Here is a 26,907-nt window from a genome sequence, read left to right as displayed (position 1 = left end):
GGAATTCTTAAAAAGTTAAAAAACTGATACAGTAATTTTGAGATCATTCATACTGGGCAATATGGAAACATCAGAAAGCTGCAAACTTTTGACATTGCTGCATTAGACAAGCAACACTGCCCATGGTTTATAGAAAAGGGACATTACTAATAAATTCTTCATCCTTTCACTCACTTAAAAAAAAGTCAGTGATGTACTCAGCTGGAACCAGAAAATTTTGATCAGTTCCAGATTGGAGGAGAAATGAAATGGAGATACATTTTAAGAATACACAGCTTAAAACTTTAGCATCATTTATTCTAAAATCCAGTGTCTGCACCCATTTCATGTACTGAATATGTGCATTAGAAATTTACTGACAAATTGCTTCTTGGAGTAAAGTTAATAATAAGACTCTCACTTATAGACTCTGGAATTACCACCTTTTATGATAAATGCTTGCCCAGTTCATGACTGCTGATATGATATGATAGCTGAAAGGCATGGTAGCCTGAAAAATCAGCAAGGAGAGCCACTGCACCCTGAAAAATTCACCTGCAGTTTGATCCGAAACAGTGTCAGCATTCCACGACCCCTGCTGAAAGGGATAGGAAGGAAATAAGGGGGAGGAAAGTATAGGGATAAAATTATATCAAATCAGTTAGAGACCTGTTAAGATTTGAAAGCATCGCAGGGCTTGAGGGCCGAAAGAAAAGGCTTCCATCGATCTTTATGACTTCACCACATTAATTACTGTGATCATCCTTCTCGGGAGGTTCTCATGTTCAAATACTTCCATCTCTAATACTATCAGCAAAGAACTAGCAATCCAATATGACATGACCAATGGCAATTATATAGGACTGTCAAAACCAAATAAATAATTTATCTTTCTGAAAACAATGCACTGAATCCTTGGGAACATGCATAATTCAACATCCATTTGATATGTACACTCAGGTTTTTAATCTACGAGACTGTCTTCTCAAAGTATCAGAATTAACTACTACAAATGGGTATAACTCAGCTTCACAGTTCCGAAGAAGAGTCGCTGACCCGAAACGTTAACTCTGCTTCTCTTTCCACAGATGCTGCCAGACCTGCTGAGTGATTCCAGCATTTCTTGTTTTTGTTTCACAGAAAGAAGATTGGCTCATGACAGTCACTATTGTTGCCTACTTAATACATGTACCCAAATTCTGAATCAATGTTGGATGGTCAAAAATGCTTTGTAAGCAATCTAGCAAGCTTACTAACATCTATTATGAAGAAATTCTGAAGCAAATGGAAGTGTGCCAGCTGTCACGAAACTGTATTTATTTTCTCCTCTGATTAAAACATTGTGCCTCTAAGACTCTAGTTAAAAACAGTGCACCTTTAAAAACTAGGAACGCAACCCACAAAGACTTATAACCCAGTTATTTATTTATTTAGAAACAGAATTTTTAAAACATTTTTAAAAATAAAACGGTTAACAGAGAGAATGGGGCAGTTAGGTTAAAATAAGTTATAAGATCTTTAGACATAGGTTTATCTTAATAGTGTTTAAGATTTAGTTTTAATAAATAATGAATTAGTTGTTGTCTAGTTTGGTCTGTTTTATTCTGGGGGAGGTTACTAGAGTGTTTAATTTCGCTGTTTTCCGGTTGAGTGGGAAAACTTTAATTATATGCTGCAACCTGTGGAGTGATGGGACTGAATTGACAGTACATTGCTCTCGCCTCGGTCGTAACACAGCATGAAACCTTTTTTTTTGTATGAATGTCACTACTGATTACATGTATAGTACCAACACCCAGTTTTACAGATGAAGTCTAGCTGTGGGTTTCTGACATGCCTTGAAGTCTATTCCAACTTGAAATTCCAAAGTAAGTGGTGCTGCACATGTTCACATCCATGACTCCTGTAAGCTTCTCAGAGGAGGCAAAATGTCAACAGAAGACAATATCAAACCAGCGTATCCGATAAACTACCTGGTTATACAGTAAAACTTGCAGATCATCTGCCCACAGGGGATTGTTCTTATGGCGACCCCAAAGAGGGGGAAGAGGTACAGAATAATGTTTTTTTTTTAAATGGACAGCCTTATCCTTAAATCACTTTTTGTACATAGTACAAACCAAGTACTGAGATGTTTCATTTAAAAGTCAGATGAATTACTGTAAACATTTATTTTTTAAAATCAGCATAAATGGAAGGAGTTTTACAATATGAGTAGCGTGGCATAAAAACTGTGAAAATAGGGTGAAAGGCATCTCATCTGAACTTCATCCATGCCAACGTTGACCATCATCAGTATGCATATGGATAATGCGACTGAGGGAAGGCCAAACGTGGAACTTTGGAGTACTGGACTGGAAGGGAAAGCAATGCAGATGTGCTAGCTTTCCTGTAACAGGTAGGAGTGTAACCAAGTGAGATGGTGCTATAGAGATGAGTTCAGAGGAGACATATTAAGGTGGAATGGCCAGCCTGCAGAAAGGTCAAGGAATGAAGAAGCACAATGGCAGCAGTTACAAGAAATGTGACTGTTAGCATTGACCAAGAATGTCTTCATACTGTGGGTAGGATGGTAAGTGGACTGTAGGTATTTGAGCAGGGAGTGGCGTGATAGGCAAGATGGGTAGCAATGATACATCACCTTAAAGAAAGTTAAGATGAGAGTTATGGAATCATATAATCTTATAGCACAGAGGAGGCCATCAAGCTGATCGTGCCTGTGTCAGCTCTTTGAAAAAGCCATTTAATTAAAGAGGTTAGAAGGTTTAGGGAAAGCTCTTTCAGGAGGGGATCTATTGATAGAGGTTTTGAAGGATGGGAGAACAGCTGGTAGAAAAGCGGCACTGATGAGGTCAACAGCATTAGTTCAAGGAAAGTAGTTGTGTGACAGCAAGTGCCAAATTTAGCAGTAGGCCTAATTGAGATGAGCCTGATTTGACTGGGCAGTGGGGGTGGGAAGAGAGGGAACTAGAGCAAAGCAAGGTCACAATTGGGACAGAGGTGGCAGAGTCTGAAGCAGTAATCTCAATATTGAAGATACAAAATTTCATGAGCTCTTACACAGCTGTTCATTGAAAGTCACAATCTTGACTTTTGTTTCAGATTGTGGAACTCTAACAGCTGGCAGGCCAGGAAACTAAGTTGGGTAGAACATTCACCATTTATATTGCAGCTCTGGCTGTCCTGCCTCCTATGGGGTGGAGGGAAATCCTAACTCTAAAAGGTGACACTCCACTTTTCCAGAGAAAGTAGCAGCACCAAAGGCTACAAAACTATTTGACATGGAGAAATGGAACTGACAACTATATAGTCAAGGGAGTTTTACTCTGCAAATGCACACAATATCGAACATGAGTGCTGGAAGTATAAATTGCAAAGGGGATAAAAATAAGTTTTATTCCCTAGCAATTATATCCTTCACCTGATGAATAAAAACTCAAAGAATAAGTTACAGTTCTTCACTTAAAAAATTAAATAGAAACCGATGACAGCATACTTTAATATTTCAGAAACCTAGCACCACACTATTTCTTGGGAATTACAGTCACTCTTCAAAAGAATAATGCACTCCCTCCAAGTCATGCATTTTATTAGTCATAAAGTAGGCATGCAGGATATGACCATTAAACAGCATAGAAAGCCATTGGATTCACAGTATACACACCAATAGAAGGAAATGTTTAAACTTTGCTGTCACATCAGCAATATTTGCATTTCCTGGATGAGGTGTCTTGTTGAAACAATTTGAAGAAAATAAAATTGATATCGCTGTTCTCCCCAGTCCCTCTAAATCAACCTGCTGCTGTTACTTTATAACACAAATCTAACTTGTTTCACAGAGCTAACATACTGACATGCACAGAAACACAAACTAGACTGTAGGATGATTATAAGGAAAGATATTGGAGAATAGTTATTTTGTGCTTCTTCGCATATTAGCTTAATAGAGTACAGGTGAAATTATACAGACATCAATTTTAAGATGCAAATAACGGGCAGAAAATGTATACTATGGGCAATCCTAACCCAAATGTGCCATCTCAAAATATATTTTAAAAAAAGGGAATCCAATTTCTAGGAACAGCCTAGATGGTTTTACATTTAAGCAGGTTACGCAGACCAGTATTTCTGCCCACCTGCAAGGGGATCCTACCTTCCCCTGGGTCCCCATTTGCCACTTTAATTCCAGTCATTTACAGCTTACAACACTGGGGAGAAATACTTACACCTTTGTGACTGTTGCATAATTACAATATTGTCATATTCCCAATGCTGAAGCCATGATAATTTAGTTCTCATCATATTCAGGATTGGCGTTTACCTTGTAGGGCCTCCATGCAGAGGTTCACTTTCAGTCCCCTACATTTTACTGGACAGACATATTAAATATTGCTATAATAAAAGCAAAATACTGCGGATGCTGGAAATCTGAAACAAAGAAGACCCTCCGAAGAAGGGTCGCTGACCCGAAACGTTAGCATCTGTGGAAAGAGAAGCAGAGTTGCCAGACCTGCTGAGTGATTCCAGCATTTCTTGTTGTTGTTGTTTGTATTAAATATTGCTGCCTGGGGTCAAATTAGTTGTGTGCTTTGTCTCTTTTTTTAAAAAATTTGGCAAATAAACAGAAGAAAGGTAATCAGATGAGAACAGAAATATAGATAAAAAGGATTTTTTTTTTTTTTTTTTTAAAAGTGACAGCTCGGTAAAGATCCGTCTCTATACTTTGTAATTCTGCGCTTTATTTGCGCTGTTAAACTGTCTCTATCATTCAGCACCCTGGGAAGTGTAACTGTCATTTCCCAGTAAAATCACCTACGGTATGTGGAAATATCAGCAATGGGTCAGCGGAGACAATAAGTATTGGAAAGTGCAACTGATTTCACAAATTTTAAAAAGATTCTTGCCATAAGATGTAACTGGGAGAGAGTTTTCGCACCTTTGGGAGACGAGTGGCATCATTGACAGGACCTTCGCTATCCAGAAAGCGAATGAACAGCACAACAGAACTAAATAAAAGATTAGGATCATAAATGCACAATCAGAACAGGCATCATCTATGAGTGACATGTTAGAATTCAGATGGCGCTTGGGGGAAGGGGAAGATAAACAGTTGTTGAAACCCCAACAGAACTTTAAATACGATTAAGACGGTCTTTTTCAGACTGGCAGGCAGTGACTAGTGGGGTACCGCAGCGATCAGTGCCAGGACCCCAGCTATTCACAATATATATTAATGATATAGATGAGTGAATTAAATGTAATATATCCAAGTTTGCAGATGACACAAAGCTGGGTGGGAGTGTGAGCTGTGAGGAGGATGCAGAGAAGCTCGAGTGTGATTTGGACAGGTTGAGTGAGTGGGAAAATACATGGCAGATGCAGTATAATGTGGATAAATGTGAGGTTATCCACTTTGGTGCCAAAAACAGAAAGGCAGATTATATGAACGGTGATAGATTGGGAAACGGGGAGGTGCAGTGAGACCTGGGTGTCCTTGTGCATCAGTCGCTGAAAGTAAGCATGCAGGTGCAGCAGGCAGTTAAGAAGGCAAATAGTATGTTGGCCTTCATAATGAGAGGATTCGAGTACAGGAGCAAGGATGTCTTGCTGCAATTATACAAGGCCTTGGTGAGACCACATCTGGAGTGGTGCGCACAGGTTTGGTCTCCTTATCTGAGGAAGGATGTTCTTGCTATGGAGGGAGTGCAGCGAAGGTTCACCAGACTGATTCCTGGGATGGCAGGACTAATGTATGAAGAGAGATTGAGTCAATTAGGCTTGTATTCGCTAGAGTTTAGAAGAATGAGAGGGGATCTCATAGAAACCTACAAAATTCTAACAGGACTGGACAGACTAGATGCAGGAAGGATGTTCCTGATGGCGGGGGAGTCCAGGACCAGGGTCACAATCTAAGAACAAAGGGGTAAGCCTTTTAGGACTGAGATGAGGAGGGATTTCGTCACCCAGAGTGGGGTGAACCTGTAGAATTCTCTACCACAGAAAGCAGTTGAGGCCAAATCATTAAATATATTCAAGAAAGAGTTAGATATAGTTCTTAGGGCTAAAGGAATCAAGGGATACGAGGAGAAAATGGGAACAGGGTACTGAGTTTGGACGATCAGCCATGATCGTATTGAATGGCAGTGCGGGCTCGAAGGGCCGAACGGCCGACTCCTGCTCCTGCTCCTATTTTCTAGCTGTTGTCAGGTCCAATCAATGTACCATTTGCTCAGAGAAAATGCACTGAGTCAGGGAAATAATTAAAAATTCATATTTTGACATCTATTTTCAAAACGTTAATGCAAGTACTGAGATTGGCATGTAGTATATTATATATCTATTACATTAACACCCTGAAGCCACTCGAGGTCCGGTGCAATTGCACGGGTTCTACGCGCAACGTCACTCGGCCATATTAAAACTGAAATGAAGGAAGTTTAAAAAATTGCATTTATAGAGCGCCTTTCACAACCACCAGACGTCTCAAAGCACTTTACAGTCAAATAAGTACTTTTGAAGTGTAGTCAGAGTTGGAATGTAAGAAACGCAGTAGCCAATTTGCACACAGAAAACTCCCACAAATAACCAGATCATCTGTTTTTTTTTTTAAAGATGCTTATTGAGGAATAAACATTGACCAGGGATAACTCCCGTGCTCTTCTTCGAAATAGCACCCTGGGATCTCTTGCTTCTGTCTCAGGGAGATAGGGCCTCTGTTTAATGTCCCATCCCAAAGATGGCACCTTCAACAGTGCAGTGCTGCTTCAGTACTGCACTGGAGTGTCAATCTTGATTTTTATGCTCAAATCCTGGAGTAGAATTTGTACCCGGAACCTTCTCAGAGCAAGAGTGTTACTAACTGAGTCACAGCTGATGCACATAAAAGGCAGGCAGACAAATCTGCAACAGCCACCTTCCCATCTGTCTTTTCTTTTTCTTTCTATTTACCCTGCTTCCCGATCTATATACTGAGCTACATGCAATTAATTAGCAGTAAAACCATGGAAAAAGTGCATCCATAAGGTCAGTAAAGTAGGCATAAAGTAAATATGCCACTGAATGCAGAACAAAATAAAATTTTGGGACTTAATTGGAAGAATTTAAACTGGTAAATGTTTTACAAAAGGTTAATAGAAAAAAATTGTTTATAAAATGATAAAACAGAATGGAGGGATAAATTGCTATATGCAACTATATGAATATAAACCCTTCACTTCACCCTTAAATTGACATGTACCACAAAAGTGAAACATACCAATACACTAAATAATAAAAGCAAAATACTGCGGATGCTGGAAATCTGAAACAAAAACAAGAAATGCTGGAATCACTCAGCAGGTCTGGCAGCACCTGTGGAGAGAGAAGCAGAGTTAACGTTTCGGGTCAGTGACCCTTCTTCGGAACTGACAAATATTAGAAAAGTCACAGATCATAAACAAGTGAGGTGGGGGTGGGGCAAGAGATAACAAAGGAGAAGGTGCAGATTGGACCAGGCCACATAGCTGACCAAAAGGTCACGGAGAAAAGGCAAACAATATGTTAATGGTGTGTTGAAAGACAAAGCATTAGTACAGATTAGGTGTGAATAAACTGAATATTGAACATCAGCAAGTGCAAACCTGAAGAAAAACAACCTGAAAAAAGCAGTGGGTAAGCAAACTGAACAAACTAAGATGAAATGAAATAAATGCAAAAAAAATTGTAAAAAATGTAAAAAGGAATGTAAAAAAAAGGAAGAAAAAATAACTAAAAATGAAAGTAAAATGGGGGGCTGTCATGCTCTGAAATTATTGAACTCTGAGATGCTGTTCCTCGAGCTTGCGTTGATGTTCACTGGAACACTGCAGCAATCCCAGGACAGAGATGTGAGCAGGGGGGGGGGGGGGGGGGGGGGGGGGGGGGGGAAGTGTTGAAATGGCAAGCAACCGGAAGCTCAGGGTCCTGCTTGCGGACTGAGCGGAGATGTTCTGCAAAGTGGTCACCCAGTCTGGGCTTGGTCGCCCCAATGTAGAGGAGACCACACTGTGAGCAGCGAATACAGTATACTACATTGAAAGAAGTACAAGTAAATCGCTGCTTCACCTGAAAGGAGTGTTTGGGGCCTAGGATAGTGAGGAGAGAGGAGGTAAATGGGCAGGTATTACACCTCCTGCGATTGCAGGGGAAGGTGCGCTGGGACGGGGACGAGGTGGTGGGGGTAATGGAGGAGTGGACCAGGGTGTCGCGGAGGGAACGATCCCTTCGGAATGCTGACAGGGGAAGGGAGGGGAAGATGCGACTGGTAGTGGCATCACGCTGGAGGTGGCGAAAATGGCGGAGGATGATCTTTTGGATATGGAGGCTGGTGGGATGAAAAGTGAGGACAAGGGGAACCCTGTCACGGTTCTGGGAGGGAGGGGAAGGGGTGAGGGTAGAGGTGCGGGAATGGGTCGGACACGGTTGAGGGCCCTGTCAACCACAGTGGGGGGAAATCCTCGGTTGAGGAAAAAGGAGGTCATATCAGAAGCACCGTCATGGAAGGTAGCATCATCAGAGCAGATGCGTCGGAGACGGAGAAACTGGGAGAATGGAATGGAGTTCTTACAGGAGGTAGGGTGTGAAATTATTGAGTTCAATAATTTCAGAGCATGACAGCCCCCCATTTTACTTTCATTTTTAGTTATTTTTTCTTCCTTTTTTTTTACATTCCTTTTTACATTTTTTACAATTTTTTTTGCATTTATTTCATTTCATCTTAGTTTGTTCAGTTTGCTTACCCACTGCTTTTTTCAGGTTGTTTTTCTTCAGGTTTGCACTTGCTGATGTTCAATATTCAGTTTATTCACACCTAATCTGTACTAATGCTTTGTCTTTCAACACACCATTAACATATTGTTTGCCTTTTCTCCGTGACCTTTTGGTCAGCTATGTGGCCTGGTCCAATCTGCACCTTCTCCTTTGTTATCTCTTGCCCCACCCCCACCTCACTTGTTTATGATCTGTGACTTTTCTAATATTTGTCAGTTCCGAAGAAGGGTCACTGACCCGAAACGTTAACTCTGCTTCTCTCTCCACAGGTGCTGCCAGACCTGCTGAGTGATTCCAGCATTTCTTGTTTTTGTTGCACTAAATAATAAAAATTGATTCTAAACAACTAAGTTGCAACAGGGTGCAAAAATGTCAGTTATCCATCTACCTTCCCAAAGCTTGTCACACTATTTCTGACTTCATGCAACCCAAACTCTGTGGTATGACTTAAATAAAAACAAGAAATGCTGGAAATACTCAGCAGGTCTGGCAGCATCTGTGTAGCAAGAAGCAGAGTTAACGTTTCAGGTCAGAGACCCTTCTTCAGAACTCTCTGAACTGAAACGTTAACTTTGCTTCTCACTGCACAGATGCTGCCAGACCTGCTGAGTATTTCCAGCATTTCTTGTTTTTATTTCAGATTTCCAGCATCTGTGGTATGACTTGTTTCAGATTCCTAGTCCAGGTGCTTAACAGAAGTTTATCCAATGCTTTCAATATTGCTTTTGCAATGCTATTTGGCATTCTTAGCTAATGAGTCAAACACTCATAAAAATGTTTAAGATGTACAGTTTCGATCTCAGATTAAAGCTGAACTTTTTCTTTGATAATGTACAAAATAAGGAATTACCACTGAACCAAAATACTGAATATAATTAAAGGTAAGGCATTTTGTATTCTTTGCCTTTATGGACTATTTCTCCAGATGTCAAATGAAATCTGAGGCCAAAAAACTGCTTGCAATTACAACTTTTGAACAATTATACACACATACATTCAGTATTCCCACCATTGAGTTTTGTTGTGCAATAGTAACAGGAATAATTCAGAGTTCAAGTGACACACGAGGTTTCAATTCAAAAGTGCATTTGCATACTGCACTAACTTAATCATCCCATAATCTAAGATTTTTTTTGCTACATTGTTTATTTCCACATCAGCTGAAATGGGGCTACAAATAAAAGATGCACAGGAAAAGAAATCAGGATTTAACAGATTTAATTCCTGCAGTGGCATATTTGAACAAAGATGATGAGTGGAGTTATCAGAGGTTATCTTCACATTTAAGACAGTGCCATATATAAAAACCCAGGGGAAGTAACAGCACCCCATCTACAAATGTTATGACGGATGAGTGCAATATAGTGAAAACTACATTTAAAAAATTGCTTCTGTAAAATAAGGCATTGGTTAAAAAGTAAAAAGTTTAAATCCCACTATTACATAATCAGAACATTTTAAAATGCTGAGCAAAGGAACAGATTTATTTTGAAATGGCATTATTACAGCAAACCCAGACACACACAAACCATTTTGCTCTCTTGTTCTGTTTGCAGCAAATGCCTTGCAAAGGATCATACAGATTCTGAACTGTACTGCCAAAAATAAGTTTATGTTCCTTATTGAATGTCTGCCAACTCATGTTCACTTTTTGCCAAAAGGTCCTAAATAACCTACTTACATCAAACCTCAAACACAAATGAGCAACCTGTACTTCTCTAAATTTACTTTTATATAAAAGGATCTCAGAGGCATGTGGTAAGAGCAGCAAAAGGTCCACTCGGTAAGCACAAGCCAGTTTGTGAACTCCGCCAAAATCTGTAAGAATTGAATCAAGGCCCATGCTGCTATAACCAAGTTTGCAGGGTCAGTTTAGTTGAGCTGCCCTCTTTTATAAGTAGCTTGGTTGAGTATTTTTTAAATTAAAAGTCATCAACACAGGGCAGGAGAGAAGGGAAAACATTCAACTCATAAATCCATGAGCAAATAATGTGGCAGTATTGAAGTTTGATAGCAAGACATTGCCATCAAAATAGCCCTGCTTGCACCCTAAGGCATCTAAAGTAAATTCAGGCAACGCAGAGCAGGAAAAGTGCTAGATTCCCCAGTAATTCTCAATGAATCCTACTTGTGCCTGTTAGCTATGGCTGAGTTAGTCGACCTCTCACCTCTGGGCCGAAGGGTCTGGGTTCAAAACCCTCTCCAGGAGTGACTGCTGCACTGTCAGAGATGTTGTCTTTTGGATGAGATATTAAACCGAGACCCATCTGCCCTCTCAAGTAGAGATAAAAGATCCCATGTGCTATTTTTGGTGTCCTGGCCAATTTTAATCCCTCAATCAACATCACAAAAACAGATTATCTGGGTATTATCAGACTGCTGCTTGTAGAGCCTGCTGCGTGCAAATTGGTTGCCACGCTTCCTATATTACAACAGCGACTACAATTCAAAAGTACTTCATTGGTTGTAAAGCACTCAGAGAAGCCTGGTGGTTGTGAAAAGTGCAAATCTTTCTTTTTTGTCATTGCAACTATGAATGGGTTCAGATAGTCGAATAGTTCAATTATTTGCATTAAAACAGCATCCAATATCAAACATGTAATATTTTATATAACAGAAATAATTCAAGAAATCACAATTGCAGAATTGTTACAGCACAGGGGGCAGCCATTCAGCCCATCATGTCTGCACTGGCTCTCTGAAAGAGCAGTTTTACCAAATGCCACTTCCGTCTTCTCCCCATAGCCCTGCACATTCTTCCTTTTCAGATAACAATCCAATTCCCTCTTGAATGCCTCGAATGAACCTGCCTCCATCACACACTCAGGCGGTGGATTCCTTTGCCAATTACCTTAAATCTGTGCCCTCTTGTTCTCGATCCCTCCACCAATGGGAACAGCTTCTCCTATCTACCCTGTCCAGAGCCCTCATGATTTTGAATACTTCTATCAAGCCTCTTCTCAGCCTTCTCTTCTCCAAAGAAAACAGTCCCAACCTCTCCAATCTATCCACATCACTGAAGTTCCTCATCCCTGGAACCACACTCATGAATGTTTTCTGCACTCTTTCCAATGCAGTCACATCTTTCTGAAAGTGTGGCACCCAGAACTGGACACTTCAGTTGAGGTTAAACCAGTGTTGTATACATGTTCAACATAACTTATGGGCGGCGCAGTGGTTAGCACCGCAGCCTCACAGCTCCAGGGACCCGGGTTCGATTCTGGGTACTGTCTGTGCGGAGTTTGCAAGTTCTCCCTGTGTCTGTGTGGGTTTTCGCCGGGTGCTCCGGTTTCCTCCCACAGCCAAAGACTTGCAGGTGGTAGGTAAATTGGCCATTGTAAATTGCCCCTAGTGTAGGTAGGTGATAGGGAATATGGGATTACTGTAGGGTTAGTATAAATGGGTGGTTGTTGGTCGGCACAGACTCGGTGGGCCGAAGGGCCTGTTTCAGTGCTGTATCTCTAAATAAAAAAAAATAAAATAAACTTCCTTGTTTTTGCACTCTATGCCCCTATTAATGAAGCCAAGGATACTGTATGCTCTAGTAACCACACTCTTAACCTGTTCTGTCACCTTCAATGATTTATGTACATGTACAACCAGGTCCCTCTGGTCTTGCCATCCATTTAGAATTACACCTTTTATTTTATATTGTTTCTCTGCGTTCTTCCTCTGAATCACTTCTCACTTCTCTGCATTAAATTACATCTGCCACTTGTCCGCCCATTCCACCAACCTGTCTAGATCCTTTTGAAGTTCTCACAGTTTACAATGTTTCCAAGTTTTGTATCATCTGCAAATTTTGAAATTGTGCTCTGTACACTGTTACAAAAGTGCTTCTATTTGTGTTCAAAATATTTTTTTGTGAATTCATAGTGTTATCACTGAAGCAGGAGGAGTGCACTGTAAATTCAGTTCCACGTCTCCACAGGTCACAACATATCAACAAATTTTCCTCCTTACCAAAACCGCCAATTAGAGATTCTATTTGTCCCCAGAATAAAACACACCAACCAGGTTTCTTTAATAAACAAAACAATCCATTTAATATAAAACCAAGTTCTAACCAATAATGAAGTAAATATATACACGAATTGCAATATTAAAACCCCATATTATCCTAGCCCTCACACACACAGATCCAAAAACTGCTTAACCAGGAAAAAAGGGATTTTTGTTTACAGCTGTTTCAAAGGAATTTAAAAAAAACTTATACTGAAGCAAAGAGATGGAAGTCCTTTGGTTTGGCGAGGTGCCCCAAAGTCGAATAGTTGATGCCACTTGGAGTCTTTCCAGGCAAGTTTGATGAACAATCGGTTTTGGATAGGCGTTCAAAGAAATTCAACAACAGAAGCTTCACATAGATCTTCCATCAGGGATGCAACAACAGGTGTCAGTCACACATTTGATGCAAAAGTCCTTTTTAAAAATGGAAGGTTTCTGCAAGCACTCAGGGTTTCTTAAAAGTGTAGGAAGAGTACCACTTCATACAGGCTTTTGCTTTTCTCTAGCAGGGATTCTTCAAAGTGAGGTAACAGTTACTGTTTTTTCTTCCCATCTCCTGGCAGGTCCATATGCAGATTCCAACTACCTGCTTTTAGTCCAAAAACGAGCATCTTTTAACAGTTCAAAGTGAAACTAACTTTTTCCAAGCAAGTCTCATGCTAAGTCATAAATTCTCTGTCACAATAAAGGGCAGCTCTTGGGTCAAAAACCCCTGCTAGGTTTTACTGGAAATCACATGCTTTCCAGAAAAACTGGTTTACAGGTCAACCTTTTTATATAAAAAAAACCCAAAGGTCAGCCACTTCAGTTTTTAAAATACAGATTCCAAGTTATAATAAAAAAAATATGGAAATTCTGTCACAATAGTCAAATGAAGAAATGTTGGATAAGGGTCAAGAGAACACTGAAAGGACTTGTTTGACATCATCATTTACTGGTTGTCACATGACAAGTTAAAAATAGAACAGAAACCCTGGTAACTGGGGAAGATGTGTGCAGAGAAGTAACAGGACAGAAGGTGGACTTTCAGTTTCAGGCTTCACTTTTGAATTGTTTGGAGTTGGGAATGAACTGTTTAAAAGGGGTTGGAGTTTAAAAAAAACTGAAGGACCTCAGCTAAGGCCAGCCTGTTCCAACTCTTTAAAAAGCCTGCAGAAAAAGAAAGAAAACTTCCAAGGCGTGAAAAGACCACAACCCAGCTCAACTTTCCAGCGCCTCTCTAAAAGACCCCGAGAAGTCCACTTTGTCAACTTGTCTCATCTCCTGACTTTGAAGAAAAGCCTGCTAAACCAATTCTCAACGCTACCTGTAAAGAACTGTTCTAAAAGATCCCAGTGACCCATGTACATGTACTTGAAGGCCAGACTGCATGCCAGTTTTGGAACACAACATATCTCATCTGCTGTTTTCTTCAAGAATGAGCAAGTATTCAGCCCAAGTGTTTTTTTCTATGACAGAGCTGTAAACAAAAATCCCTTCTATTTTTACGGTTAACCAGGGTGTGTGTGTGCGTGTATGAGGGGCCAAGGTAAAAAGGGAACTCTAAAATTTCAGTGTGTGTTTTAGCTTTACTTCATTACTGGTTAAGACTGGTTTTGTAATAATCTTATAATTTTGTTGTTCATTAAAGAAACCTGATTAGTGTGTGTTTTATTCTGGGAAAAACAGAGTATATGATTGACAGTATCGCTAAGTGGGAAAATTTAAATACATGTTGTGACCTGTAGAGAAGTAGAACTAGAACAAACAGTGCACTCCTCCCGCCTCAGTCGTAACACCAAGATCTAGGTCATTAATATACATCAGGAACAGCAAAGGCCCTAATATCGACCCTTGGGGAACTCCACTACAAACCTTCCACTAGTCCGAAAAACATCCATGAACCACGACCTTTTGTTATCTCTTGCCCCACCCCCGCTTTATTTGCTTAAAACCGATTACATTTCTAAACTTTGCTGGTTCTGATGAAGGGTCACTGACCTGAAACGTTAATTTTGCTTCTCTCTCCACAGATGCTGCCAGACCCGCTGAGTATTTTCAGCATTTCTTGTTTTCATTAACCACTACACCCGGTTTCCTGTCACTCAGCCAAATTCGAATCCATATTGCGACTGTCCCTTTTTATTCCATAACTTTGCTCACAAGTCTGTGTGTGGCACTTTATCAAATGCTTTTTGGAAGTCCATGTTCACTACATCAACAGCATTGCCCTCATCAACATTCTCTCGTACCTCATCAAAATCTCCAGCAAGTTAGTTAAAAACGATTTGCCCTTCACAAATCCATGCCGGCTTTCCCTAATTAACCAACATTTGCACAAGTGACTATTAATTTTGTCCTGAATTATCGTTTCTAGAAGCTTCCCCACCATTGAGGTAATGACAGATGCAAAGCATTCATTTAATACCTCAGCCATGCCTCCTGCATTCCCTTTTTGGTTCCTAATCATCCCCCTCCACCTTTCACCACCCGTTTACTATTTATATGCCCAGAGAAGATTTTTGGATTTCTTTTTATATTAGCTGCCAGTCTCTTTTCATACTCTCTTTTTGCTTCTCTTATTTGCTTTTTCACTTCCCCTCTGAACCTTCTACATTCAACCTGGTTCTCGGTTGTATTATCCACCTGATGTCTGTCATAAGCACACTTTTTCTTCATCTTAAATCTCTTATCTCTATCATCATCCAGGGAGCTCTGGATTTGTTTGCCCTACCTTTTCTCTTCATGGGAATGCACCTTGACAGTGCCCGCACCATCTCTTCTTTAAAGGTAGCCCATAGTTCAGTTACCATTTTGCATACCAACCTTTGATTCCAATTTATCTTGAACAGATCTATTGTTACCCCATGGAAGTTGGCTTTTTCCCAGTTCATTATTCTTACTCTGGATTGTACCTTGCTCTTTTTCATAGCCAACATAAACCTTATGATACAATGATCACGCGCCCCTAATTGTTCCCCTACTGACACTTGATCCACTTCACCCACCTCATTCCCAAGAACCAGGTCCAGCAGTGTCTTCCCTCTCATTGGACTGGAAAAACACGCTGTAAAAAAATTCTCCGAACACACTCTAGGAACTCTTGCCCGTTAGACTACTACTGTCCCAGTCTACATTCGGATAATTAAAGTCCTCCATTATAATCACTCTATACTTCTTGCACCCGTCTGTAATTTTCTTGCACATTTGTTCCTCTACATCTTTCCAGTTGGTGGGTGGTCTATAGACTACACTGAGCAATGTAATTGCACCTTTTTGTCCCTTCTTCTTTGGCCTCCTTGTCTCGAAAGACAATGGGTAAGCGCCTGGAGGTGGTCAGCGATTTGTGGAGCAGCGCCTGGAGTGGCTATAAAGGCCAATACTAGAGTGACAGACTCTTCCACAGGTGCTGCAGATAAAATTGGTTGTCAGGGCTGTTACGCAGTTGGCTCTCGCCTTGTGCTTCTGTCTTTTTTCTGCCAACTGCTAAGTCTCTTCGACTCGCCACACTTTAGCCCCGACTTTATGGCTGCCCGCCAGCTCTGGCGATCACTGGCAACCGACTCCCACGACTTGTGATCAATGTCATAGGACTTCATGTCGCGTTTGCAGACGTCTTTAAAGCAGAGACATGGACGGCCGGTGGGTCTGATACCAGTGGCGAGCTCGCTGTACAATGTGTCCTTGGGGATCCTGCCTCTTCCATGCGGCTCACATGGCCAAGCCATCTCAGGCGCTGCTGGCTCAGTAGGGTGTATAAGCTGGGGATGTTGGCCGCCTCGAGGACTTCTGTGTTGGAGATACGGTCCTGCCACCTGATGCCAAGGATTCTCCGGAGGCAGCAAAGATGGAACGAATTGAGATGTCACTCTTGGCTGACATACGTTGTCCAGGCCTCGCTGCCATAGAGCAAGGTACTGAGGACACAGGCTTGATACACTCTGACATTTGTGTTCCTTAGCTCTAGCCAAATAGATTCTTGACCTCTCTGGGACATCCTCTCTCTCCAGCACGGTGTGTCTCCTTAGTCAAAACTGCAACCCCTCCCCCTTTCCCATCTTTCCTGAACACTTTGTATCCAGGAATATTTAGTGCCTAGTCCTGAGCTTTGAGCTAGGTATCTTATTGCCACATCATACTTCCACTTGGCTATCTGCACCTGCAGCTCACCAACCTTATTTACCACACTATGCACATTTTCATACATGCATAGTAACCCTAATTTAAATATTATTATTTTCCCTCTTACTCTGACCCCACCTAAAAACTTACTATTTCCTACTCTAGTGCAATCTGTCTCCCAATTCTCTGTGCGCCTTGGTGTTCCTGTCTTGTATTATCTCCTGATTCCCACACCCTGCCGAGTTTAAACCATGCCCAACAGCACTAACAAATCACCCCACAAGGAAATTTATCCCAGCTCTGTTCAGGTGCAATCCATCTGGCCTGTACAGGTCCCAGGAATCTAAAGCCCTCCCACCCATACCACCTTTTCAGCCACGCAGTCATCTGTTCTATCCTCCTATTTCTATACTCACTTGCGCATGGTACTGGGAGTCATCTGGAGATTACTACTTTTGAGATCCTGCTTGCTAATTTCTTACCTAGCTCCCTAAACTCTACCTGCAAGACCACATACCTCTTACCTATGTCGTTGGCACCAATGCGGACCAAGACTGCTGGTTGCTCACCCTCCTCCCTCAGGGTGCTCTGCAGCCAGTGACATTCTTGACCCTGGCACCAGGGAGGCAACACCATCTTGGGTTCATGTTTGCCACCGCAGAAATGCCTGTCTATTGTTCAAACTATCGAATCTCATCACTATTGCTCTTCTAGTCTTCTTTGCACACTCCTGTGAAGCTGAGCCAGCCATCATGCCATGGCCCTGGCTGCGCTCCCCAGATGACCCATCACTTCCGTCAGTATTTAGAACTGAATAGCTTCTGGAGAGTGAGACACACTCAGGGAATTCCTGTACTAGTTGCCTGTTTCTTCTTGGCTGCCTGGTGGTCACCCATTCCCTCTCTTCCTGCATACACCTAAGTTGCAGGGTGACCACATCTATAAATGTGCTATCAAAGAAGCTTTCAACCTCACGGATGTGACACAGTGACATCAGCTGTTGCTCAAGTTCTGAAACCCAGACCTCAAGCTGCTGAAACTGATGACACTTCCTGCACATATGGTTACCCAGGATACAGGAAGCGTTCTAGAGTTCCCACATAGCAGAGGACGTGCACTCCAGAAGTCGGAGCAATCTTGCGATAATAAAGCTTGGTACTATGAATAAACCTTGCTACTACTCGTGAAGCCCTATTTCTAGTTTCTGTTGATACATTTGCGCAATCGTCGAGTGAGAAGTGCTCAGAGTCCGTTTTGTTGCCAGTCCACATGCTCTTAAGGGTTAAACATTGCTTGCTAGTAATGAACTCAAAACATCAATTTTATGACCATGATAGAAACCAGATACAGTCCGGATTCCAATAGGTTTGCAGTGGTGCCTTCTAAATGGCCTCCCTGCTTCAGCCTTGGGAGATGATGAGGGGGGGTGAAAGTCAGAGCTCCCACCTCCAATTGTTGTGGTGCAAATACATGGATAGGGGCAGACTCTGACACCCTCAATCTAATGGTTTTCCAATACCTAATACCTAGGTTCACAGATGAAGAAAGTTACTCTCGAAAGGTAGTTGCTAGGGCTTATGGAAACATACACCAGCATGAAACAGTTGAGGGGGGCGGGTGGGGGGGTTTGGGGGAATAGGAATGTTCTGCCACACAAAGTAGCTGCTTAAACCTCAAATGGTACATCGTGATTCATCACAGAACATAAATGATGGTTTCTGGTACTGCTACGTGAGTCAAAAAATGCATTTTTTTAAAATGTAATTTAAAGTTTTCAAAAGCTAAAAACAAAGCAAAATAATCTCCAAATATTTAGGACAATGACAGCAAGAACCAGAGGATTAAAAAAAAAACACGTGCAATAATACAAATTAGAAATGGCAGCACAGGAAGTTGTTGCAGGATTTTTGCAAAAATCCATGTATAAAAAGTTAACACCTAACATGGAGAAGAAAAATACATTGGGCAAATAAAACATTTCAGACCTCTCCAGATCGAAAGATTGAACATCTATTTGGGAGAGCTTTCAAGGGATGTTGGAAGCTAACATTTGGAATATTAGGCCCATATATGAAACTAGTTAGGTCAAACTATTCATTGGCAAAAAGATTTAAAATGAGGAAAGTCACCACAATCTAAAATTAAAGATATAGGAAATCCACCTAGGTCAGTCAGACCTTTGTCTCCTTGTTTTATTTTTCTTCCCCTTGCATTCATTTCACACTCTCCCTGCTTGGCCAACTACAATTTTAGGTCCATTTCTTGACTTTGTAGATCAGATTAATGATTTAGACGTGAATATAGGTGTCATGATCAGTAAGTTCACAGATGACACGAAAATTGGTGGTATCGTAGTGAGGAGGAAAGCCTTAGATTACAGGACGATATAGATGGGCGGAGCAGTGGCAAATGGAATTTAATTCAGAGAAGTGAGAGATGATGCACTTTGGGAGGACTAACAAGGCAAGGAAATATACAATGGATGGTGGGACCCTAGGAAGTACAGAAGGTCAGAGGGACCTTGGTGTACTTGATCATAGATCACTGAAGGCAGCAGCACAGGTAGATAAGGTGGTTAGGAAGACATATGGGATACTTGCCTTTACTAGCTGAGGCATGGAATATAAGAGCAGGGAGGTTATGATGGAGCTGTATAATATGCTAGTTAGGCCACAGCTGGAGTACTGTGTCCAGTTCTGGTCACCACACTATAGGAAGGATGTGACTGCAATGGAGAGGGTGCAAAGGAGATTCACTAGGATGTTTCCTGGACTGGAGCATTTCAGCTATGAAGAGAGACTGGATAGGCTAGGGTTGTTTTCCTTAGAGCAGAGAAGGCTGAGGGGTGACCTATATTGAAGTATACAAAATTATGAGGGGCACTGAAAGTTTAGATAGGAAGAAACTTTTTCCCTTAGTGGAGGTGTCAATAACCAGAGGGCATAGATTTAAGGCAAGGGGCAGGAGGTTTAGAGGGGATTTGAGGAAAAAATTTTCATCCAGAGGGTGGTTGGAATCTGGAACACACTGCCTGAAGGGGTGGTAGAGGCAGGAACCCTCACAACATTTTAGTATTTAGATGAGCACTTGACACACCATAGCATACAAGGCTACGGGCCAAGTGCTAGAAAATGGGATTAGAATAGATAGGTGCTTGATGGCCGGCACAGACATGAGGGGCCGAAGGGCCTGTTTCTGTGCTGTATAATTCTATGACTGTGACATCCTTGCAATGATTCCAGTCTTTGTGGCAGCTCATTTTCTTATCCTCCCCATTCTCTCTATTAAGCTGGAACTTAGTCTTCAGTACTTTCCCTTTGTTTCCCTATATAATAATTAATTAATATAAAGTACATCTACACAAGAACAGTATAAAAATGTGCCATCTTGTGAGAGGCGTTTCTATTTTCAGCTTCAAAACCTTCTTTATAAATTTCTCAACTTTTCTCATGACTTTTTTTTTTAAAACAAGCGAGGTGGCTTCACAGTCCATGCTGTATGCTGGTGCGATTTCTAGCAACATTGCACACTTTGATGATGACACCAATTTATCTGGCTACACATTTAAGTAGATAAATCTAACATGATGCACAGTGGCAAAGAACATGAAGTTTGCACATGGATGGTTGATAGGCAAAGGAGAAAAGCAAAAAAAAATCTCGACCAATTACTGAAGACATCCATTTATAAGAAGCCACCATCAAGACTACTGATTGCCTCCATCAATTTAAGCAATTTACTTTGACCCTGTGTAACCTCACTGGTAGGGACACATTTGGAAGACTGTTTGGAATTTTGGTATACAATCCAATAGTACATTGATGGCGTGCAGAGTTCAGGTAAGAATGATAAAGATTTTAAAAGGACTCAAAACACTGATGAATCATGGTGCCTATTATCATAAGTACAAAAGGGTCAGTGTTGGTAACCATTGCTCTTTGCCACTTGTGTGGCAGCAGTCAGACTCTCAAAACAATGGTGTAAGCACCAAAGCATTTCAGATACTTTGCTGTGCTGCAATGGGAGTGGCTGAAGAGTCCAGCTCTGGAGGGACAGTCCTTGCCACAGGTGGTGCATGTGTAAAAGAGTGTTAGGTGATGGAGTACATGCAGCATTGAAACCTGATGCACATGATGCCTCTTTCTTCTCTCGTCCATCTATCTTTAGCATCCTTGGCTCCTTAATGCAGTGCAGCCAACCAGTGTGGCCTATTAGTTACATCTTCCCAACTTGTGATATTGATGTTAAAAGTTTCAAGTCTCTGTCAAACTAAGCCTATGTTGCCCCAACGCCCTTGAAGTTCTCCACACACGAGATCCTTTGGGAACAAGCACATCTTCCTTCCAATATAAACAATACCACTGGAGGAATCCATGCTTGAGAACAGTTATTAAACTTGGTAACTTAGCTTCAAGTGTCAAGAGCTTTATCTTCCCACTTGAATAAAATATGGCTACGGCAGTGGATTTGTAGAGAGCTTTGCTTTCTCTCATGACAGCTATAGATGGCCACTGTCTTATTGCTATATAGGATTATGCTCAAGACACGTTTGGTAAACCTGCATGTTGGTGTTCAACATAAAATTTCCGGTTATTCCACACCTGTTTAGTCAAGTGGCTCAAGGCAGTTGTTACATCTCCGGTACAAGAATTATCCTGTCATCTAGAGATAAGTTAAGTTATCTGATACAGCAGTGCCTAAGCATCAAAATTGCATGTGCAACATCTAGTGCAGTGTCAGCTACTTAAACTTCTGGTGCAGTCAACACAAGTTGTGCCACGATCACTGTCTTCTTGAGACTGATGGTTAGTTCAAATTGATCACAAGTTAGCAAAAAGATAATCCAAGGTTGTTTAAGATTCATTTTACTGTGTGCAATGAGACTACATTATTGGCAAAATGAAGTTCCCTGAGCAAGTGCTCGATTTTACTTTTTAAATCGAAAATGTCTAAGAGTAAAGAGTTTACCAATCGACCTTGTATGTAGTGTTACGAAAGTGCTTCTATATTTCTGGTTAAGCATATGTTTTTGAGGATTTGTATTTAAATTGTGAAGATAGATTCATTGGAAGACTGAAGATTTCATAAAAGCCAGACTGTACTTTGTTGTTGACAGTTCATTGAAAGGACACGGAGATCTTGTTTAAAAACAGCTAGACTGGAAGTCATATGCTTTAAGTAATAAACAACAGAAACCTCGGTGACCTAGGGAAGGTGTTTACAGAGAAGTGACAGGTCAAGATTTATCGGAGTCAGAAGGCTGGACTCTTGAGATATTATTTTTGGTTTCGTCTTGGACAGCGTGGTGGGGTGCTAACTGTTTTGGAGAGAGTTGGAGAAAACCAGCCAAGAGAGTAGCCACCATCAGCTCACCCTCTTCCATCTCTTTGAGAACTTACTGAGAATCAAGTTTAAGAAAGAGAGAAATTGAAGCTGCACTTCTCCTGAAAAGCCTGCCAGAAACCCCTGATGCCACATTGCTCCTGGAAAGCCTGCCAAACTGATCCTCAACGTCGCCTGAAAATAACTGCTCTAGAAAGATCCCAGTGATAGCCATCTACGTGTATTTGGGACGCCAGAACAAAAAGGGGCAGCTGATATCTTTGCTTTCTTCAACAACTAGCAAGTATTTGGCCAAAGTATTCTTTTTTGTCTTTTTTTTGTAACAGACCCCATGCAGAGAGAATTTCTGGGGTTTTTTCAGTGTGTAAGAGAGTTTGTGCATGTGGGGAATTTAAAAAGCAGAACTTTCATATTTCAATCTGTGCGCTAATGCTTTGCTTCGTTACTGGTATAAGTCTTGTTTTATAATAAACTGATAATTTTATTAAAGAAATCTGGTTGGTGTATTTTATTCTGGGATAAAGAGTAGGATACATGATTGACTGCATCGGTAACTGGGCAAACATTCTAAAAAATATATGTTGTGACCTGTGCAGAAGTGGAACTAGAAAAGACAGTGCACTCCTCCTGCCTCAGTCGTAACAGTTGTGATACAGCATCGGCACTAGGTGAGAAAGCACATCAAAACAACGGAGAGAATACTTGGACAACACTGCAAACTTCAAACCGTCAGACTAATCATGATCATACTGGAGTGTAGCCCTTTTGTTACTATCTTATCCATAAATATAATCTAGGGTCTTGTGCAAGGGGCAGAATATTAAAACTTGCAAACAAAAAAAGGAACACTTCAGAATATTTTGATTATTTTCCACAATAGAAAGAAAAGCAAAGAGACTGTATTTATAATGCTAATAAGCGAAAGTTTGAAGTTGATTTCCTAAGGAATGCAAGCAAGATATTTGTAACTTATCTCTGTAATTGATAGACACCTCACACCCACTGTATTGGAAACTGATTCTTTGCACTCAGCAAAACTTCTCCGCAGGTCGTGAACACAGGATGACAAAAAAAAAGTCAAAGTCATTTCCTTACAGGTCCACAATGAGGTTCGTACATTGGGTAGATGAAATTCAATGCAAGAAATGTGATGTGATATACTTTGGGTTAAAAATGAGCGTCGAAATAAAGCACTTTTAAAACGGAGAGTGAATGAAAGATGTGGCGAGAGGTGTCACAGGGGTCTGCTGAGGATGCAAATACAAAATGTATGAGTGTATGATCAAAATGTCAATATCAAAATTTGCTGATGGCATCAAATTAGGATTATGAATTTGGGTCTGCCGTAGAAATCTTCAGATTTGGTGGCATCAACTGGACCTGTAAACAGCCCGAGCATACTACTACAAGACAGTTGACTTACTGTATCTACTTGTACGGCAGAAGAACCGACAATAGTACCATCCTTGGGACTTGAACTGTAAATTTGAGTCTGACTTGGGCGCTTCTGCAACCTCTCCAAAGGAGGAGCAATGAGTGGTAAAGATGAGGCCAGATACAAATTGCTAAGCTGCTTTATTTCACAGCACATTAAACATAAAGAGCAGTTATAATCAGCTCAATCGGTACATTAAATGGGTATGGCTAGCAAGCTGGAGAATGGCTCTGGTGAAGAACACCAGCACAGCCTTGACAGACTGAATTGGCCTGTTTCCATGTTGTAATGTTCTAATAATTTTATAGGTGGAGGGGAAAGAGGGAATGTGTCTGTGAGCCTGAAATTCTCTGCAAAAACATACTCTCTATGGAGTTTCTGCAATCATCTCCAAATTAAACCTGCAGTGTTAAATCACAGATGATCCTGTGTGATCAATACCATACATCAACAATGTCAAATGAGCACCACTGCCACTTCAAAATTAAAAATCAAGACTCACTTGGGATATACCGGTTCATATAAGCATTTCTCTTGTCCTGAATACACAATGTCAAAGAGTAAGATGTATCCATTTGCAGTCTGAAAGAAACAGAAATCAAAATTATAATACTTAGTAAAAACCTCACTAAGGTGGCCATTTTTCCCAGTACCATTGAAGCATTGTTGCCATGGTACAACATATTTTAATAACGCAAGGGCAAAAGAGATTCAACAAATTAGCCATGACCTTGTACAAATTTATTAATACAGGCTTAATTAAGATTACCTTCTACTCATATATTCGCAATTTTAGATGCCAAGTCCTGGTGATAGTTAGTACATTGCGTTCTCTTTTAAATGCTTATGTCATGTCAATCTTTCAGTAGTACTTATTAGCTGTGCTTGAAGTAGGTGGACAGCTCAGTGTAATTGGTTTAGTTTTATGATCCAGAAGCTTGCCACACAATACTTATAAACTATAAGCAAATTTGATTTTCTCCTAATACACATCACTAATTTGGAAAATAACCAGAATTAAAAAACTATATTCACACGTTTGCAATTTTCCTGGAGAAGTAATGAAAAATTCCAAACTTGCTAATATGTAGGAACAGTGCTCAGTAAAATTGTCAAAAGGTCACATTTGAGATTCGCAAGGGAACTCTCAGAGTATCCATAAAATAAGGAGTTATATTATTCAACTTCTGGGAAGAAAAACTATTACAGGTTTTTAAACCAATTAATTTGTAAAGTTATTATCTCTGGCTGATGTCCAAAGAAGCAGCACTAAATGATTCGTAAACTGGTCACAACCCCTCATATTTGTGTGGGTCGCTGTTAAAAGTAAGGCTGCAAGGTAAGAGTTGACTGACCATTCTGAAGATTCATACTTCAGTATGGACTTGTTGGGGATGATTGACACATTACTCAGAAGCAGAGTTTTTCTTTGTAGATGTAGCAATCTTTCTCAATCAGAAGATCGCTTATTTCCTCTATTCTTTTACCTAGCAGTTGTAAGAAGCATCCTTACCAGTACAAGGTACTTTTAAGGACAGAGTATCAGAGATTAGAAATTAAATATTGGCTACACCAGCCTGATACAGACAAAGCTGAGTGTCACTTAATTGTGAATAGTCTGGGATCGAGAAGAGGGAAGTCAGCTCAGATATGGCTCACGCATAAGGTGAGTTCCGTCAGGGCTGAAGATTCAAGTAGAATGGATAACGCCAGTGCTAAAAAACAGCTCACTGACTTGATGCTCCACGAGCTAACACCATTGCCCCATAAAAGAAATGGCACTGACTCAAGCATGCAGCTTATGAAGTTGAGGTACTGCAAGTACTGAAACATAGCTAAGCACACTTATCTAGACAATAATATAAGCAACAAATTGATTACCAAAGCTGTTAACCTGTCAGCTATGTAGGAGTTGAACCTTGCATTAACCTGGCCAACTGTATCTCACACTCTGATCACAGTTATAATTAATGCTTGAGTGTACGTTAACACTCATTTATGATGATACATTGTTTATTGGTTACAAAAGCCACAGTTGCAGTTCAATCATAGAGCATCTGACTGACATTTTCCTTTATGATTTGCCAAGAAAGGATTAACTAATACACTCTGTAACTTGCAGATATCCTAACTGAGGGTTGAGTTGAAACAAATTTAATTTGAACTGGTTAGTGTAAGGACCATTTGGTCAAGCTGATCTCGGCCTCACTCATTCCTAGACATATGCTGGGAGGTAAACACAGACAGTTCCTAACAAGGGGTTTCAGGGATTTGTCTGTTCCCTCAGCACACATTAATCAGGATACTAAACTCAGCATTGTTGTAAACTAGGCGTGTCCAACCTTTTTGGGCGGAGGGCCGCATTACGATTTTTGCTTGGCCTGGGGGGCCGGTGAGCCAATTTCGAAAGATAAAAGGCATTAAAAATTTCTCTTACTAATAAAAACAAATGTGCATTTTTGTGAAGAAACTTTAAATGAGAAAACTAATTTATTGACTTACTTTCTCATCACTATATTGAAAACAGATTCAGTGACATACCTGGCATTATTTTTGCTTTAATAAGTAGTCAATCTCTGCCTGCACACTTGATGTAGCGATGCAGAGTATTCTAGATAGATGTCCATCCTGCTGGAGACCCCTTGATCTCCCTTCCCTCCTCTCCCTGCGCAGTGTGTGTGTTGCTCTCTCTTCCACCATGCACCACCCCACCCCCAGCCACACATCCCCTCTCGGACTAGGGGACACAGATTGAAAGTTTTGTGCAAAAGATGCAGGGGAAATATGAGGAAGCACTTTTTTTATGCAACAGGTGGTAATGACCTAGAACTCACTGCTCACAAGGGTGGTGGAAGCAAAGTTGACCAATTACATCAAGAGGAATCTGAATGGCCACTTGAGAGAAATAGACTTGTAGGGCTATGGGGATCGAGCCAGGGAGTGGGACTGACTGCATAACTCCGTGGTGAACTAGCATGGAATCGATGGGCTAAATGGCCACCTTCTGTGCTGCAAGTAAATGCCTCTGACTCTCTCTCCCCCCTCTGTATCTCTACATCTTACCACCCCGTCTCCTCCTCCCCCCTCTCTCCCCACGCCCATGTCTCCAGTGTTCCCTGCTCTCTGTCCCCCTCCACTTTCCCCCTTGCCTCTGCCTCCTGTCTCCCCATCCCCCCGCCCCTTCTCCCCGTACCCTTGCCACTCCTCCCTCCCTCTGTTTTCCCCTCCCCCTCTCTCTCAGTTGCAGAGAGTGGACG

At 41.0% G+C, this 26,907-nt stretch overlaps 1 protein-coding gene across 4 annotated transcripts in view; it reads right to left on the bottom strand.

Annotated features, from left to right (window-relative positions):
* ric1 (RIC1 homolog, RAB6A GEF complex partner 1) overlaps window positions 1–26,907 on the bottom strand; it is a 201,169-nt gene that overhangs the window by 89,744 nt on the left and 84,518 nt on the right. For all 4 annotated transcript variants that reach the window (XM_068030703.1, XM_068030704.1, XM_068030705.1 and 1 more), the window contains one exon: window positions 24,153–24,232. In XM_068030703.1, coding sequence (XP_067886804.1) covers window positions 24,153–24,232 — 80 coding nt within the window. The remainder of the gene's footprint in view (window positions 1–24,152; window positions 24,233–26,907) is intronic.

This window comes from Heterodontus francisci, chromosome 4, assembly GCF_036365525.1.
Source record: "Heterodontus francisci isolate sHetFra1 chromosome 4, sHetFra1.hap1, whole genome shotgun sequence".
In the NCBI taxonomy this organism is placed as follows: Eukaryota; Metazoa; Chordata; class Chondrichthyes; order Heterodontiformes; family Heterodontidae; genus Heterodontus; species Heterodontus francisci.
The sequence above is the reverse complement of the archived record's forward strand: the minus strand, read 5'-3'. Positions and strand labels throughout refer to the sequence as shown.